At 32.0% G+C, this 17107-nt stretch overlaps 1 protein-coding gene across 1 annotated transcript in view; it reads right to left on the bottom strand.

The window, feature by feature from the left end:
• Window positions 1-969: 969 nt before the first annotated feature.
• SI (sucrase-isomaltase) overlaps window positions 970-17107 on the bottom strand; it is an 85177-nt gene continuing 69039 nt past the window's right edge. The window contains 11 exon segments of the mRNA XM_006183825.2: window positions 970-1295; window positions 4086-4253; window positions 4497-4546; window positions 7407-7495; window positions 9884-10008; window positions 10603-10659; window positions 10743-10827; window positions 12035-12183; window positions 14662-14778; window positions 14866-14900; window positions 15888-16021. Coding sequence (XP_006183887.2) covers window positions 1227-1295; window positions 4086-4253; window positions 4497-4546; window positions 7407-7495; window positions 9884-10008; window positions 10603-10659; window positions 10743-10827; window positions 12035-12183; window positions 14662-14778; window positions 14866-14900; window positions 15888-16021 — 1078 coding nt within the window. The 3' untranslated portion in view covers window positions 970-1226.

The following is a 17107-nucleotide window of genomic DNA, read 5'->3' as shown; positions in this document are numbered from 1 at the left end:
CTCATGTGAAGGCTTTATTTCTACCTTAAGAGTAAAGAGAAGCCATTGATGGGTGAGCATGGTGGTAATGGAATTCCCAAAATCATATATTGTGACTTGCTGCATATATCATATTCATATATTTCAAGGATCAAGGATCATCTGAGCTATAAGTTTTCCCAAACATACTAATAAGAAATGAAAGACTAGTTGATAACAAGATACAAAGTCCACAGTGTAAAGGGACTAAAATACCATAATAAATATGTTTTCTTTCCAGTTAATCTATTTTATTGCAATCTCATTTCTAAAGTAAAATGATGTAAGTGGTCACTACCTACTATTAATATTCATAACAAAAATGAACTAATATTCATACCCATAGTAAACAAAGTTATATCAAAAAGCTTTAAAATACTTACTAAAGTGACATTAAGAAACATGAATGACATACATCATAGGAGAAAAAACTTAACCAGATATGGCAATAACATACATCAGGAACAAAATGTGAAAACCCTGGGTAATTAAGACAATAATTATTTGATCGAATAATTATTTGATTTTTTACTATATATATATGTATATGGCACAAGGAGAAGATGGCTGTCTGCAAACCAGGAAGAGGACTCTCACTGGACACCATACCTGCCAGCACCTCGATCTCAAATTCCAGGCTTTCAGAATTATGAGAAATAACTGTTTACTGTTTAAGCCACTTGGTCTATAGTAATTTGTTTACGACAATTTCCTTTTTGGAAAATAAAGAGAAATGTACCTTGTATATGCTTATATACATTTTATTTTGTTTTCTAATTAAATATACATACTAAAAATAATTAAATCTGATGACAATTATTGGTACATAACTTAAAGCGATGAAATGTTGAAAAGATATTATGTAAAATTACACAAAAATTTCACTTAATTTAAAAATCACTTGTTTTAATGATATTTTAACACACATATATATTTAGTAACTAGTTTACAGTTTTAGCTGATACTTAGCAAAGGTAATTAGAACTATTAAATTCTACTAAATATGTTAAAAAATTGAATCTAAGCCATATTAATATAGTAAAATTAGTATTAAAGTTGATATTCAGTATGCAATAACTTTAGACAGATGTTATAAAAATCATTTTTTACACAATACAAGAAACAAATGAAGAGGGAAAATTATAACTATGGTGAAACTTAAATCCACCTATTAATTTCCCTTTGACAGCTGGGACTGATGGTGATCTTCATGACCAGTTGATTTCTATGGGGTCATCTAGAGTAACATTCTTCACTCTTAGATCAATATCTAATATCTAAAAAAAAAAAGTAAAATGGTAATTAATTGTTTATTCAAAACTGTGTTTTTTTTTTAAACAAAGACTATTTCCATAAATAAATGCTCTATAACTAAACAGGCTATACCTTGTTTTTCTTTTTCATTTTGATGAATTTTTATTCCAGAGAGTTCACAACCATTTCAGTAATAATCTCACCCAACCCATCCATTATACAGATGATGAAATTAAATCTTGAAGAAGGAGAATGGTTGTTGAAATACAATGAAAAACTGAAACTAGTAACCAATTATCTTATTTGTGTTACTTTGCTCTTTCTCCATGACTCCTAAATATGGAGTTATTAATAAGTTGTGCTACATAAATCCCTATGCTTTCCACCCTCAAATATTATCTAGTCATCTATACACACAATTTAGATTTTAGAAATATGCTTTCTTTTACATCAATCTCAAAGGGCTTTAAGATGCTTGATTTATTGCCAATGATTTCAATTATATGTGTGCTTCTTTCACTGGAGAGAATCTGTATGAGACCATAAAGGGACTAAGTATGGAGGTGACCAATTAAGCAGCTGTACTCAATCTCCTGTAATATTTTTAAAATATAATGATTTCATTAGACTTTTCCATTGCTCTGATACACTCACATGACTCTCAGTGCCTTAGCTCAGAAAGCTTAGATTCAGTCATCAAATATGCAAGAGAAGAGGAAGAAAATCAACATTCCTTTACTGCTAACCAAATGCCAGGTACTCTCTTGGGGGCTTTATAAAATGTATTCTTTACTACAGCAAAGCATCTTTGGATGCATTTCCCATACTTCATAGTGGAAGAATTTAAAAGGTAAAAGGTTGATAATCTTCTTAATATCCGTTACCTAGGTTTGAAGCTGATTCATCTTACACGAAAACCTAACCTTCTTCCTTTATATCAAAAGTGAAAAACAACCACATAGCTTTTAATACCTATACGGATACCAACAAGGCATACTAGGAAATGTTTTAAAATTTGTATTGATAGAGCAATTAAATCATCCTTTGCATTTAACCCACATCCAAGGAGAAGGGCAACCAGGATAGAGAAAGAAATTGACCACTCCCTCTTGTCACCATATATCTACAAAAACTTAGAAAATAGTAGGTGCTCATATATATTTGTTTTATTCAAATGCTCTTAGAAAGGACTGCTCCTTTGTTACTAAAATTAGTATCTGCTTTTGAAATCATAGAGATAATGAGACATTGTACAAAATTTATTCTTGATACATAAAATCCTTTGTGACTGTGTTTGAAAGCAGTGGGATAAACTTTGCTCTATAAAGGTGTTTTTTATGCCAAATCTTTGGTCAAAATTAACTTGAAACAATACTTAATATGCTAAAATATCTTACTTGACATTGTTCAGCTGACTGTATTTATTTATTTTTATGGTAAAAACTCTGAGCTTTATGTTTTACCATTGTAGTAGTAAATAACAAGAAAATATAGGGAAAACCATCATTTTATAATCTCATTGAACACTGGGCTTAACAAAAAAACTGATTGCTAATTATGATTGATAATCATTGACTATTTATTCCTGGGGAATTAATTTTTCTTTCAAGGGCAGTTTCTTTGTCTGTTATATAAGATCACTGGACTAAATAACTGATTCCCTTACTTTGGAAATTTATAAATTTTAAAAAGAAGAAAAATGGGGTGAGATGCTGGGTTATCAACTTTTATTTTACCCTGGAAGGACATTAAATATATAAAACTCTAGTTTCCTAACCTTGATAGAATTTAAATAAATAAAAGTATTTTAATGCCAAAGTAGTAATTAAGAAAAAGCTACATATTAAAGGGGAAATTCTGATTGCCTACAAAACAGCGGTAACAATAAGACAAGTGTTAAGTTTCAACTGCAAGAAATGGCTTCTCAGGTGATGTTCAACTCTCACATCTTAATATAACTTATGAGAACATAAAATTGTGTCCAAAACAGTTATTATTTTTTAAGTTGCAGTCAGCCAAACAACTAGTTATTTTTTAAGTTAAGTTCACCTGAAGTGGTTAGTTGGTTAAACGCTAGTTGTTTTTATTCAACTTTAAACACAAATAGGCTTGTATGTGTACACACACTCACACAGTTTTAGCAGTGCAGATGTAGCCTTAAATTTGGATCAAATACTTAAAACAGCTGGTTTCTAGAATATATGTTCTTTAAAGCCCACTTTCACAGAATTTAGGATTGGAAGTTTAGATTGTTTATTTGCATATTCTTATTTAATTGGAAAGAAAAAGAAGCCCTGAAACTATTTATTCAAAGTAAAAAGCTCATGATTACTAGCAAAGGGAGTTTAACATATGAATTCTGATTTTTTTGTTTAATGTGTGAATCATATTCTCATACACCCACATGTCAAATTATTCACAGATGCTAACATACAATTTTATTAGTTTTGCAACAATTTTCAAATATATTTTATCTAAGACAAATTAAATGTTCAAATGTGAACATTTGGTTTTTGAAAATTATTATGGTTTGAGGTACTTTACCATAAAAGGATAAAAATGATTTAGAGATTTAATGTAAATTTAATTTTGCTTTGTTTCAGGATAATTACAAAATAGATGCCATTAAGTTAATTTATATGATAAGTTACCAAGGATGATACTATGGAAATAGAGATGGGAGTTTAATGAAAATGAATAAACAAGAAAGGTCATAGTTGACCCATAATTATGTTTCTTTAAGGTTAAGAAATATAAAACATTCATGTAGACATAGCTCCATTTAAAAAGAAATGTTTTCTTATGTCACTTACTTCCAGGTTTGGGTCTTCAATAAAGTTAAGAGACTCTTTATTTCCATTATATATGAGATTAACCTCACTAACACGAGTCTTTTCTTTCCCCCATATGTGGATATATCCAAGTCTCATTTCACTTTTGTTTATGTAACCATTTTTCAGTATACTGCTTGTCAAGGTGGTCTAAAAAGACAAAGAGATAATTTAAACCCTTCATCTAGCAAAAGCAGTTAAATATTTTAAAAGCATGTATGTTAACCAAAATGTATTCATAGTATAGCAAATTGTTTATTCATATATTTGAAAAGCTATATGTTATATAATATATACAAAATATGTAAATATAAAGTAAATATAAAATATGGCATAAAACTTCAAATATTAGTTAACACAATTGCATATAAATGATCTGTAATGAATACACACCTTGTTCAAATTAAATTGTACCAAGAAATAAAGGCTTCTTTCATAGGTGTCTAGAAAGGAAAAACAAAAGAGTGATGTATTTAAATTTCCAAATAAAAACTGTAGTAAATACTAGTATATTTTGCTTTTCTTTCATAGTACAAAGGGCACCAACTACCATCAAAGCATATCTAATTTTTCTCTAAGTTTACATAACTGGTTCAAACACAGTCCAAGGAGCACTGACATATGAATTGAAACCAAACTGATAAAACATAGGGTTTATATTCATCTTTTAAAATAAGATACAATCTTACCATATCTAAAATCAATTTAAAAATAATCTTAGAGCCAGAATGTATTACTATTTGTCAAATTCTAAGTACTTTATTACAGTGCTCTAAGAGTTGTGTATTATTATCATTCCCACTGTATGAAAGAGGAAAGTGAGTCTCAGAAAAGTTAAATAAATGGCCAAAGGTGAAAAACTAATTATTATCAAGTGTGGACTCAGGTCCAGTCTTCCCTGACTTCTATGATTGTGTTCATATGTAAAACCAAACAAGCATGTGTAAGACAGAAAGGTAAAAGTGGAGTCAAATGCATGATTAAAACAAGTGTTAAGATAACATTGAAAAAGCCTAAATTTTAATTTTCTTTTCCACTTATACATGCCAGCACTGTATTCATTAATTCCCTGAAAAAATTGCTTAATTTATGACTAATTTTGCCTACATTAAAATTAAATGATATTCTGCTCCAAATATTTTTTCTCTATATATAATAATGTAGACATGGCTTATTTAACATGTTTTGAGGCAAAATTTTTAATCTTAATTTTTAAATATATAATTATAACAAGTTTTTAAGAGCCATTTTTAAAGTATAGATCTATGAGATAAAACAAAAGTGACTGCTATTAAAAGGATATGAGTAGTTTTGTTATTTTTAATGAATAAGAGAAAGATACTATACGTGATCTTGGTCAAGGGTATGTGTATGTCTATTTCACTAAGATGAGTAGGACAATTTAATATTTTACTAAGCTAGAACAATCAAAATTGACTTAATGTACACTCATTTCAAAATAACTTTACTTTTTCTTTGATTTTCTTTAAGAGAAAGAATATGTCAACAAACAATAATATTCCATAAAAATAATGAATATACTTTAAAGAGGAAACCATTTAGATATCATCTAGTCTATCAAGTAGACTGGCAAGCTTGCTGTGAGAGAAAACTTCTTTGCAGAAGAATAAATCTAATCTTGTAATGATCTAATAATTCAGAGACCAAGCACTTGTTGTATACTGTTGTTGCTGTTTAGTCAAGAAATTTCAAGGGATTAGCTGAAATCTCCATATTTAATTGTAACAAATATACTGAGATTGTGAAATAAAACCAAAAAAGTAGAGATGATGGGCCAGAACAATCGTGTATGCTTGCATAAAGAGATCATGGAGAAATACATGAATTATGCTCACTTACTTTCCAGTGATAAAACAAAAATCTGCCATGAAGTTCAACAGGGCAAAGGTCATAACAAGTTCTTTCATCTTAGTTTGAGAGAAAGAGCTGGAGAAAAAAGTCTAAGAGAAGCTTTGTCTCCCTTACTGTTAAAATGAATTAACTCAATTTGTTAGATTGTAAGATTCAGACATCCCAAGACAAGCATGAAAATTATGCATAACTCAATTTTACACCCCTGGGAAATTGCAGTCAAATTAAAAGTGAATCTGCTGGGCCCAGTGAGGAGAAAAGGCTGCAAACTTTGTAGAACCTCAATTAATGTATTAATGAAGTTCAGGGCTCTGAAAGCATAGAATTTTAACTAATAGCAGTTGAGTTCTTCACCTTCTAAATCACAAAATACTAGGAAGAGGTTTTTTTTTTTTTTTAAGTCTTGCCCACTACCATATGATTCTTATATCAACTTTCTGATATATTTTATTTACTAATAGAAAACTGCTTCTTATGGATGCAAAATATTAACTATGATTTACCTGAAAAGATGAAAGACATATGTCTTTGCTATTAATGAAAAATCTCTCATCTATAGATAATTTATTTAAATTGCAGTGAACTGCCCTATAGCACCACACAGATGTTAGTTATTATGACTAAGGTTTGTGTCAGGAGAATGTTCAAAACTCCCATCTAGTAGAGCTGGCACTGTTAATGGCAGTCAGTAAAACTAATCCTCTAACAGTGTTTACTTAACAGCATAATAATCACCTGGGGGCATTTTACTCAAAGACAGATGCCTGGGCCTCTACCCAAATTAATGGAATTTGGATGGGCCCCAGAATATGCATTCTTTACAAACTACCCCAGGTAGCAGAGCACACATTGCTCAAATGATCAGCAGAGTACACACTGCTAAAAGTTTAGCAGTTCAGTCTGGTCTTGAGGAACAGCCATGGAATAAACAAGGATTTAAACTTAAATTCTTAAACTGTTCATGTAAAAAACTGATGAATATTAAAACAAAATAAAACAAAACAAAAACTATAGCTATAAGGTACAGAGAGTTTTGCTTCTGAACAATCTCATGTTTTAGAGGTATCCTTTGTGCATCAATGTGTGCACATGGACAGGGCTCGTCAGCTAGTTGACTTCACACCTATGGAGTGTCTATTGTGGGGACTAGCGTGGGGACCAGCCTCTGGGAACACATACAAATCTCATACAAATCTCTTAGTTATCTAGACATTGGTCATAGGGATTAAATATATTTACGATAAGAAGAAAGTCTTCAAATATTTTAACACTATTTTTTAAGTTGATTCAACTATTTATTAAATTCTTTTAGCTTTGAATAATATTATTGGCTTTTTATTCAGTTTCCAAAGTATAATAATAGGTAATATAAAAGTAATGGGATAATATGTATGTTATCAAGCATATTTATCTCCTAAATGGAACACTCACCTATAGTCTCTCCATCATCCCAAAACAGAGTTCCTTGTGCCATCTGATTATCATCTGCAGCAACAATGAGCTTCATGTAATTTTGTCGACTATAAAAAAGAAATATAATTTTACCAATGTTTCTAGAGTTAGCATATGTCTTGTTATGATATGACATCCATCTATGTGTCCAAAGAAACACAAATAAGAATATCAGTTAAAGAGAATATAAACTGTTTTAGACAAAAAAAATTAAAGGAGTTTCCTTTTTTAATGAGTTAATTGAAAAAGATATAAACCATAGAATCCTTCATATTTCATAGAAGATATCATGCATGTCTTTGATCTCAAGGGTTCACCTACTGCAACAAATCAGAAGTGGTCTCATTTATAATGAAAACCATAGTAAGTTATTTGATATATTCATTCTTCTCTCAGGTAACCTTGCCATTGAACATTTAACATAAAACTATTTTAATGACATATTTCAATCTCATATAACTTAAACTTTCTGAAAATTTCCATGCATAAATCACTGAATTATTACTGGCAACTGTTAATAAGAATGTGAGGAGTAGCCACATAGTTGCAAGTCCTATCTGTGGAATGCACAACACCTCCCAAGCCTGTGCCTACAAACAGGCCTACCTGTGAACTAAATATCTGCTTTCATGCTCAGGATACAAGTGATTGGGTTTGACAGCCTCATATGGCTAAGAAAGGATTTCTCAGACACATTGTGTTCCCTTTTCCAATCACAAATGTTGAAGGCTGTACTGCTATGGAAGTCTTCTAAAATATCCAAAATATCTAGAGTTCCAATCTATACAGCAGCTTTGTATTTTCCATGTAAAAAAGTCAGCATGCCTTAGCATGCAGGTATCTATGTATTTTAATTCATAGTCACTGAGGTAAAAGATAAGTAGATCTTACTAGCAACATTAAAAACCTGGTATAACCCATAATTTTCCAAAATATGTAAACTGAGATTAAAAAGAGTTTCACAACTTTCATTCACTCTGCTCTGTGTATACAGTTGACCCTTGAACAACATGGGTATTAATCCAAATATCCAGTTTTTCCACATCTGCAGATTCAACCAACCATGGACCGAATAGTACTGTATTACTTACTATTGAAAAATTTCCACACATACACACCCAAAATGGCCTCTCTACTTCTCTCTCTTTACACAAGGATTCAAGGCACAACTTACAAATGGTCTCCTCCATGAAACTCTCATTTCTCAGGTACAATCATTTCCTCCTCTTTAATTGATATCAAGGTAGATAGAAATGGATCTGGGTGGCTCCAGGAGATAGAAAGAGTCTATTCATGCCAACTGAGGCTGTCACCATGTACATCACCACGAGACTGGGTACAGCATGAGAAAAGATGATGAACAGAAACTGAATCCTCTGGAATCTGTCTAAGCCAGGAATTTAGTCAGTGGAAATAGACTCTGACTGTGATAAGAGAGTCACTCTTACATCAGTCACAGGAGACAGAGTGGACCCATGATCCCTGGTAGATTGGACATGTTGCTGAATGAGAGGGAGAGAATACCACACAAAGGGTCTTAGCAGATGATCAGTTATAAATGGTAATGGATAGAAAATCTGAGTTACCCTTCATCTTCATATGGGACAGGGCTGCTAAAAACAGGTCTGGTTCTTCTGTGGACAGCTGGGGATTTAGTAGTTTGAAGGAGCAGGGATATTGTCAATGGATATCTACATTTCATAGACTAAAGCGAGTCAGGGAATATTTCACAGAACTGATGGAGGCAGAAAAAGCAGACTGGAAAAGATGGAGGGAAAGAGAAGTCCTCTGAGCAATATTTGCTTAAAGCTTATAGAAAAGTTCATTTTAAAAAATCATGTTTCATAAAGTAATTAATATTTCCTTCCGTAGATCAGACTCAGAAAAAATGATTAAGTCCTAGGTGAGGTAGCCATTTAAAATACAAGACATTTATTTACCAATACCTTTGCATATTTTTACAGAGGATATTAAGTTTCAGTTGGTATTTTAGCCTGGGAAACATTCCTATCATGTTTGAACATAATTTTCTATGAATCTTTCAAGTTTCTATATATTTTGCATACAGAGGCAATGACAGTTTTTCTCCCCTCAAAGTAAAGAACGGATGCTTTTGCTTACAGCCTATAATAAAAAGCTGAGTTTCCCAACGTGCAGCATTCTTTACATGTGACACAAATCTCCTGCATGTGCAGCATCCACTTGGGCCACTCGATGTCACCCACATGAAACTTGGGGGACAGAGGAAACTGAAGCAAACATGAAACTCATATTTCTTGCTATGCCATGAGTAAGAAAGGCCTTTGTCTCTGCCCCAGCATCCATGAAACTGTGGCAGGCTAGCATATAAGCTTGGAAGTAGGATAAAATCTTAGACATTTCCTGGTTCTTGACAATTCTAGCATGATGTATCTCAAAATCGAATATGAGCTCACGTAAGTGAATTATTCACTTACCTGTAAAATGTGTTCTGAGCAGGCTCTTGACATGGTAGGATGTGACCACCACGGACATGTAGGTTTATTTCATATAAAGGAGCTGCAAATGTATGAAATGTTCCTCTGATACCAATATCTTTGCCCTGGAAATGAGAGGGTTAGAAGAAAGAACAAAAGGAGTAAGAGTCATCAGCAATATTGGTGCTTGAGGAGGCACATTTATAAAATCAAATAATATATTCTTTAGTTTAAAACATAATAAAACTACAAACATTTATTCAGGAAATCAAGTTGCTTACAATATATACTTATTCCTTGGTTGACTGCAAACTTTGAAAGTAATTTACCACTACCTGTTTTTGTGGTGCTCACTTGCAGAAAATGTATGTTTTTTTGATCAATCGCAGAAGCTATTTATGACTCGTCATATATATTATTCTTGGAAGGACTGCATTACTTTTAATGATCATTTTGCATATCTAGTAAAAGGGCAATGACGTTTTGTGCATAATGTACAATTTCTATGTTTAGTTGGTAAAATAAATGAATGACTACATAACCAACTATGGCAGAATAAATTATCTTTCACTGTTAATTTGATCCAGCTGTAATTAGCAAGAAATATCTTACTGTTTTTAAGTGGAAAGGAAAATAACTATGCCATTAATAAACAGGCTGTTAACAAACTGTTACCCATTTCTGTTTAGTCAATCCCCCAGAATTCCTTAACTACTTACTGTATGGTAATCAAACCACCGAGCATTAGGGACGTAGCCTTCTACAGTGTCAACGTACTAGAAATTAAAGATATAGTCATTAAAAACACATAAACCAAGGAAAAATTATTTTGTGAACAAAAATAAGTGGTAGGACTTACAGGTTCCAGTACAGGGGTAACCATAAATGCTGGGCCCCACAAGAACTGCTTGAATATATCCCAGGTTGGCTTTTCATTGAAGAACCTGGACAAAATATTTACAAATAATTAAATCAAATAAATCTACCTCTTCTGAAGACCATAAAATAATTATTAAAATCAGATTTTGCAGTATGAACTTTTGTGGATTGAAATGAAAATCAAACCATAAAAAATCAAGAATAGTTGTATCACTTGGAGTTCAATGTGCAGTAGTACAATATTTTATGAGTAAATCTAGACCATGACTAAAGTTCCTGACAAAATGCAGAGAGTTGTGATGGACATGTAAGACCAACTGAATGAGAAATCTTCGAAGAGAACTCATAGGTTCAAATATTAACTTTGTCTATTAGAAGACCAACAAACCAGGAAGCAAAAATTATAAGCACTGTGGGAGAAAAGTGTGAGACAAGTGTGCGATAGGAATCTTTATTTGGTAACTTTAGAAAGAGTTTGCTTATTTATGTAAATTAAGCTCATTGAACAATAGATTTATATGTCCTTAAAGGTTCTTCTGTTCATATACCTCTGGATTTGAGATATAAATGGCTAGAAAAAACAAAACCTGCTTTGTCTAGTTTGAGAATAGCCACTATTAAACGTCCACATTGTTTTCTTTAATTGAAATGGAAGTGCACATTTTTGTTGTTTGTTTTTCTGGGGTTTTTTTGTTTTGTTTTACTCTAAACTGAGATTAATGCCAAACTGGGCTGCTGGGTTTACTCCTAGAACTTCCCATGGGAGCAAAGTCCCAGAAGTTCTCCACAGGACGAGTGCGCATAGTTAGTAATAATGCTTCTGGCTGGGGACTCAGACCAGAGCTGATACTCCAACTATTCTGGAAAGTTAACAAGGTGAAGACAAAGAGGAAAAGTCTGAAAATAAGAGAGGCAAGAGATTAATAAAATGTTACCAGAAATAAAGAAGGGATTATGGTAGCTAGATTACTCAGGATATTTTGATTCTAGGATTTTTTTTTTCTTTTTTAGAAATCTAGATCTTTTGTCTTATTATTAGAACAGAAGGTATATTGATCAATTTATTATTTTGGTAGTTTTACTTTGAATATTATTGTTTAATTTGAGTAAATATTCCGTGTATTTTTTACTGGTTTATCAATACTAAGTGTATGCTAAAATAAAAATGAAAAAATTTCTGACTTAGAATATTCTATGTTGTACTATATGTGATTATTGAGTAAATTAAATGAAAGCTATCCCTCCGTGTTAGGAAAAGAATTTTGCACTTACTCATGCAAAAGGGGTCGAATAACAGTGCCACCATAAGCATGAATTTCATGCATCTGTGTATAGAAATAGGGCAGTAAAGTGTATCTAATATTTAAAATTTTCCTTGACATTTCAGAAAAAGTTTCATTCCAAGAAGCAGGATCTTGTCTCTGAAACAAAGCAAAATGAAATAGTCATAAGCTCTTGTCCTTGTTAAAATCATAATTTTCAAATCATATTTGAAGAATAAAAAGTATGGAATAATTTATTTCATTGTTATGTGCTTTATACTTTATTCACAGAAATCTTATGGAGTAGTATTTCTACCTCATCTAATGGAAAGAGAGAGAATAATATTAATGTTTTAATAAGACAACGCAAATTAAGCCCACGGCTTGATTTCACTTAGGTAAACATATGTAAAGAGCAGTTCACATCTGTATAGCTGACAAATACACTGTCAACTATGGTGATTTTCAGTGTAGGGGTGAAAAGTCTAGCAGAGGATACACAAAAGTGGATTGAAATAAACAGAGACATGCAGAGCTCATCATGGTGACCCAGTGCATTGTGTGTTCTCACGAGAAATGGATAATTATGGTACTAAAGAGTCAATAGCATAGGAGGAAGAGAGGACCTAATTTATGTTGGATAAGAAAAAAGAACATGCCGACGTCTGCTCTGGAATACATTCTGCAAGTAAAAAGACTAAAATTGATACTGGAAAGGTAAAAGACTATAAAAAAGTTGCTGATATTTATTGGTTAAAAAATAACAGAGAAAGTGACTAGTATCTTATATTCTAATTTATACAAGGAGAACAAACACGGTTGCCACATAATTTCATCATGCAACACTTTCAATGTTTTTTTTTAAATTTCTATCATTAGGAATGAAGCCTTTATTGTGGTATCATATCTATGCAGAGTCCAACTTTTCTAGATTTCAACAGTAAGAAAGCTTGTATGATGACTGACTTATCACTGGCATATGTAATGTTAGAATAGGCAAAACTTTGAAAGTAAAATGGTCCAAGAACTATTAAGCTACACCTGATCCTATTGTTAACCAGTTTCAAAGTCAGGTCAGAAGAAAGAGGCCAAGATCGTAACTGCTGCTTACTGACTTTGCTGATATTATTCTAGTTTTAACATGTTGAAACGAGCATTTAATTCTAAACCATACATTTTTAAATTTAATTATGTTACCTCATAAACTTACACTGAGGCTTTTGTTCTGTAGATTTTTATTCAGAAATACTTTCTCAGTCTTCTCTCGCCTATCTGATCATCTCAAAAACTCCAGCCACATTCCCATCTTGGTGTCTTTCACTTGTTCCCACAATGAAATTCTTCTCCCCCATGTATTTATATTTGTTGCTCTCCTCAACTCAAGTCTGCTCTAATGAAAATGTCAGTTCATCTAAGAGGACTTCCTGAGCACTCTTTTGAAAACATAGCCCCCATAAATCCCAATCATTTTAGCATAGTCTAGTTTTCCCTTGTATGATTTATTTGCACCTGCTGTTAAATCTATCTATCTATCTATCTATCTATCTATCTATCTATCTATTATCTATCTACCTATCTATCTATCTATCTATCTATCTATCTATCTATCTATCATCTCTATCCTTCCTACATTCTATAAATCATTAGGGCATGGATATTATAAATATTAAATAATAGATTTTCAATAAATTCTTCTTGAATGAATCCCTGTTCAGGATTGTGTTGACGAATGCCTCAATTTCCCAACAATACAGCTTTCCAAACTGCATTATTGACATAAAGTTTTCCTGTTAAAATATTCCTGTCCCCTCAGGTTTTGTCTCTATTGCCCAACTTTCAAATTCTTCCAAAGGGTGGTCCCATACTGCCTTCTAACCTTGTATAAATTTTCATTTATCTTTTCATTTTCTAGTATAAATTCTCCCTTTTACTCCAAAATTTCCCAGGGCGACATGAAGAATTCACAGCACGTGATGCGCTCTACCATTCACTTTACAATGGCTAGAACCCTCCGTAAAAGACCAGTTCTGTCTACAATTCTCCCATAAGGTGTGTTCTGATAATTTATCTTTCTTCTACAATTCTTCACTGAAAGTTAATGCTTGTAACTGCTTATACTGTTCCATAATTTTTATTATTGTCTCTTCTTCATTCCAAAGTTCCTCCAGTTTAATAAAGTACATAGTTGTGCCACCACACAGAAATTACTTGTCATGATTCCCTTTTCCTTCTTTTTTCCCTCAGTTTATCAACTCATTTTTTTAACATATGCTTTTAGTTCTGCCCCTTTCATGTACTGATACTAGTATTTCAAATGACTTTTCATTTCTAATTATTTGGTTTGAAACTGGTTTCTTAATTTTTCTGTTCCAGCTTGTTAAGAATCTGCAGAAGCAGTTTTCACCCCCACTGCCCCAGGCTACTCCGAAGTTACACAGAACAATAGTAAGTATGCAAGCTAACCAAGTCGAACCCAAGTCAGAAATTTCTCAAAGTGATGGGCTCAGATGACCCTCAGTAAATGTAAAGAGATTCAAAGCATTCATCTCCAGATCATCCAGGAAGGGTGAATTCTATTAAAAAATGTTTAAGGTTAGTGGGGCGAAAGGAGTGAGAATAAACGCAGTAATTACGTACTCTAGTAAACGCAGCGTTGTGATTTCTTGCATATGGATAAAATGCTCCAAGTTGCATCCAGCGAGCACAGAGCTGATATTCCGAATTGTTGAAGAAACCACAGATGTCTGCTCCAGTCTAAAATATAGTTACATTTAATTAATTTGTACAGTTTGTTCCCTAATATTAACAAGTGATAAACATAAAAGGAATAGAGATACTTACATATGACATTCCAAAAAGACTAAATTCCATCATACCTTAAAAAAAAGAGGAATAAACTTGTAGAAAGCCACTACTTCATATATTTTAACATTTGCTTTTTCCTGATTTTGGTATATTCTATTTCTAATACTGACCACTAATTCAATGAAACATTTTTCAGATTATTAATATACTTTTCTAATATTTCTTCTAATGAAATTTATATATATATTTTTTATAGTGTTAATGGCATTTATAAAAATAAGACACGATATCGCTTCCTTGACATTTTCAAGATGTCACATTTAGACCACAAAACTGTTATGGACACATTACAGTATGAGAAGAAAGTCTTAGTGGTTTCCTTGGTTCTGTTTTTAAAATAAATTTAGGCTGTCTCTATTATCATTTAACCATAGGTCTCATCACTGAATTATCCTTGTTAGACGAACTCCTATAAGGAATGATTACTTTAATAAAATAGAATGCATGTGATTTCACAGCTCTTATTTTAAAGGAATATTTCTAAACATTGTTTTCCTTGAACTCTAATATAAATAGTAAAGTATTTTTAAGTCTAGATCTGAAACAGAAAAGAATCCATTTCTCCTTTGATACTTTATTTTCTTTACTCTTTAATCGACCACTTTCAGAAAACTTTCAAAATTTGGTATGAAATGTTTCATACTTTAGCATCTATGAGTGATTCTTATTCCCTAGAATCTAGAATTTCTTCTTACCTCTATATATTTTCCAGTTTCTACTCTTTCCAACAGGGAAATTGAGACCAAAAGGGATGAAATTATTTTCTCAACATAAACTAGCTGGATATCATTAACTTCTACACAGCACCCCAGGTCCTGCTTTCTGGCCCACTGCCTTTTCATAATGCTATTTGTCATAAAATATGATGCCAAAAGCATATCTCAGAGAAGGACTTACAAAGTATATGAACTAGCAAAAGTGAGTACCTAATAGAAAATTTAAAAGAATTTAAATTTAAATTTAAAAGAAGAATGATAAAGATGGTGGCTCTCACATACCAATGATAGATTTGTCCAAACTGTCCCATTTTGCATAGTTGTCTCCCAGCCAGTGTCCCGCCCATTGTCCAGCAGTAGGATAAGTGGAACGAGAAATAACAATTCCTCTTTTGCCAGTTGCCTTCTGCAGTGCACTAATATAGATGGAGAGGATCTGTAAGTTTTTACATGAGGTATTTTCTTCAGATATTTCTACTTAGGACCATTTCATTAAAGAAAAAAGGATTTGATTTTTGCTGTCTATGCTGTCTCTTATTACAACTAGCTCTTTATAATTGAGTTTTCTCTCATTACACTAAAAAATCCTCACAGGCATGAAGGACATCTTTCTTCCCTTCCAACATTTACCAGAGTGACATGCCTAAGTGGCCTTTATTTATTTGCTCAGTGAATACAAATTAAGTCAACTACTGATATTTTCAAATCAACTAATTATAATGTGAGTTTTTTTTAATGAACTCAGTTTATTCTACTTAAAAATGTTCTCTCGAATAAAGATTTAGGCTCTATTAATTGTTGCAGTGCTTCTCAACTATAACTTATTAACACTTATTCTCCGTATTACCCTGCAGAAAATCTTTGCTATAATACTCTCTGTTTTAGAGGGTACTTTAGAGAGAGCAAGGGTTTCCTGGGTCTTAAAAATAAAAGCAATTGTTCTATTTCAAGCATAAAATTTGTCCAAAGCCAGATCTCAAGAGAATGGGTTTAAAAGTAGATCATGTATTTTTCTGTTCTCCCCTCCTCAGTCTTTGGAGAGCTACTTTATTAATTCATTATTTATTTTAAAATATATTCTAGTGCTGAGAATGAGGCAATAATGCATTATTTTATATTATCTGTATTAGCTGTAATTATGTTTCTGATATTACAATTATAAAAGTATCCAAAATAAAATTTTTTCACTATTATATTAATCAGAAATAAAATGTTTATTTTTATATTACTAAAAAAAATTGTATATCAATAAGGACTACAGAACTTATCAGGAGAAAATACTTCAAATACCTAACTAGGCTGATTTGTAACCCAGTAACATGTTATCAACTATATCTAATCATTTCCTTGTTAAAGACAGATCACAGTGTTTATACCGATTTGTTTATATATAAAGCTTCTTCAATGAGACCTTGAGATTCATGAGGTTAAGGGCTGCTTTAATCTTCTTTGTATCCCTTACACTTAATACAGTGCTTGGCATATAACAGCAGCGTAAGAAA

Source organism: Camelus ferus, chromosome 1 (genome assembly GCF_009834535.1).
Source record: "Camelus ferus isolate YT-003-E chromosome 1, BCGSAC_Cfer_1.0, whole genome shotgun sequence".
Classification (NCBI taxonomy): domain Eukaryota; kingdom Metazoa; phylum Chordata; class Mammalia; order Artiodactyla; family Camelidae; genus Camelus; species Camelus ferus.
This window is presented reverse-complemented; position numbering and strand designations above follow the sequence as displayed.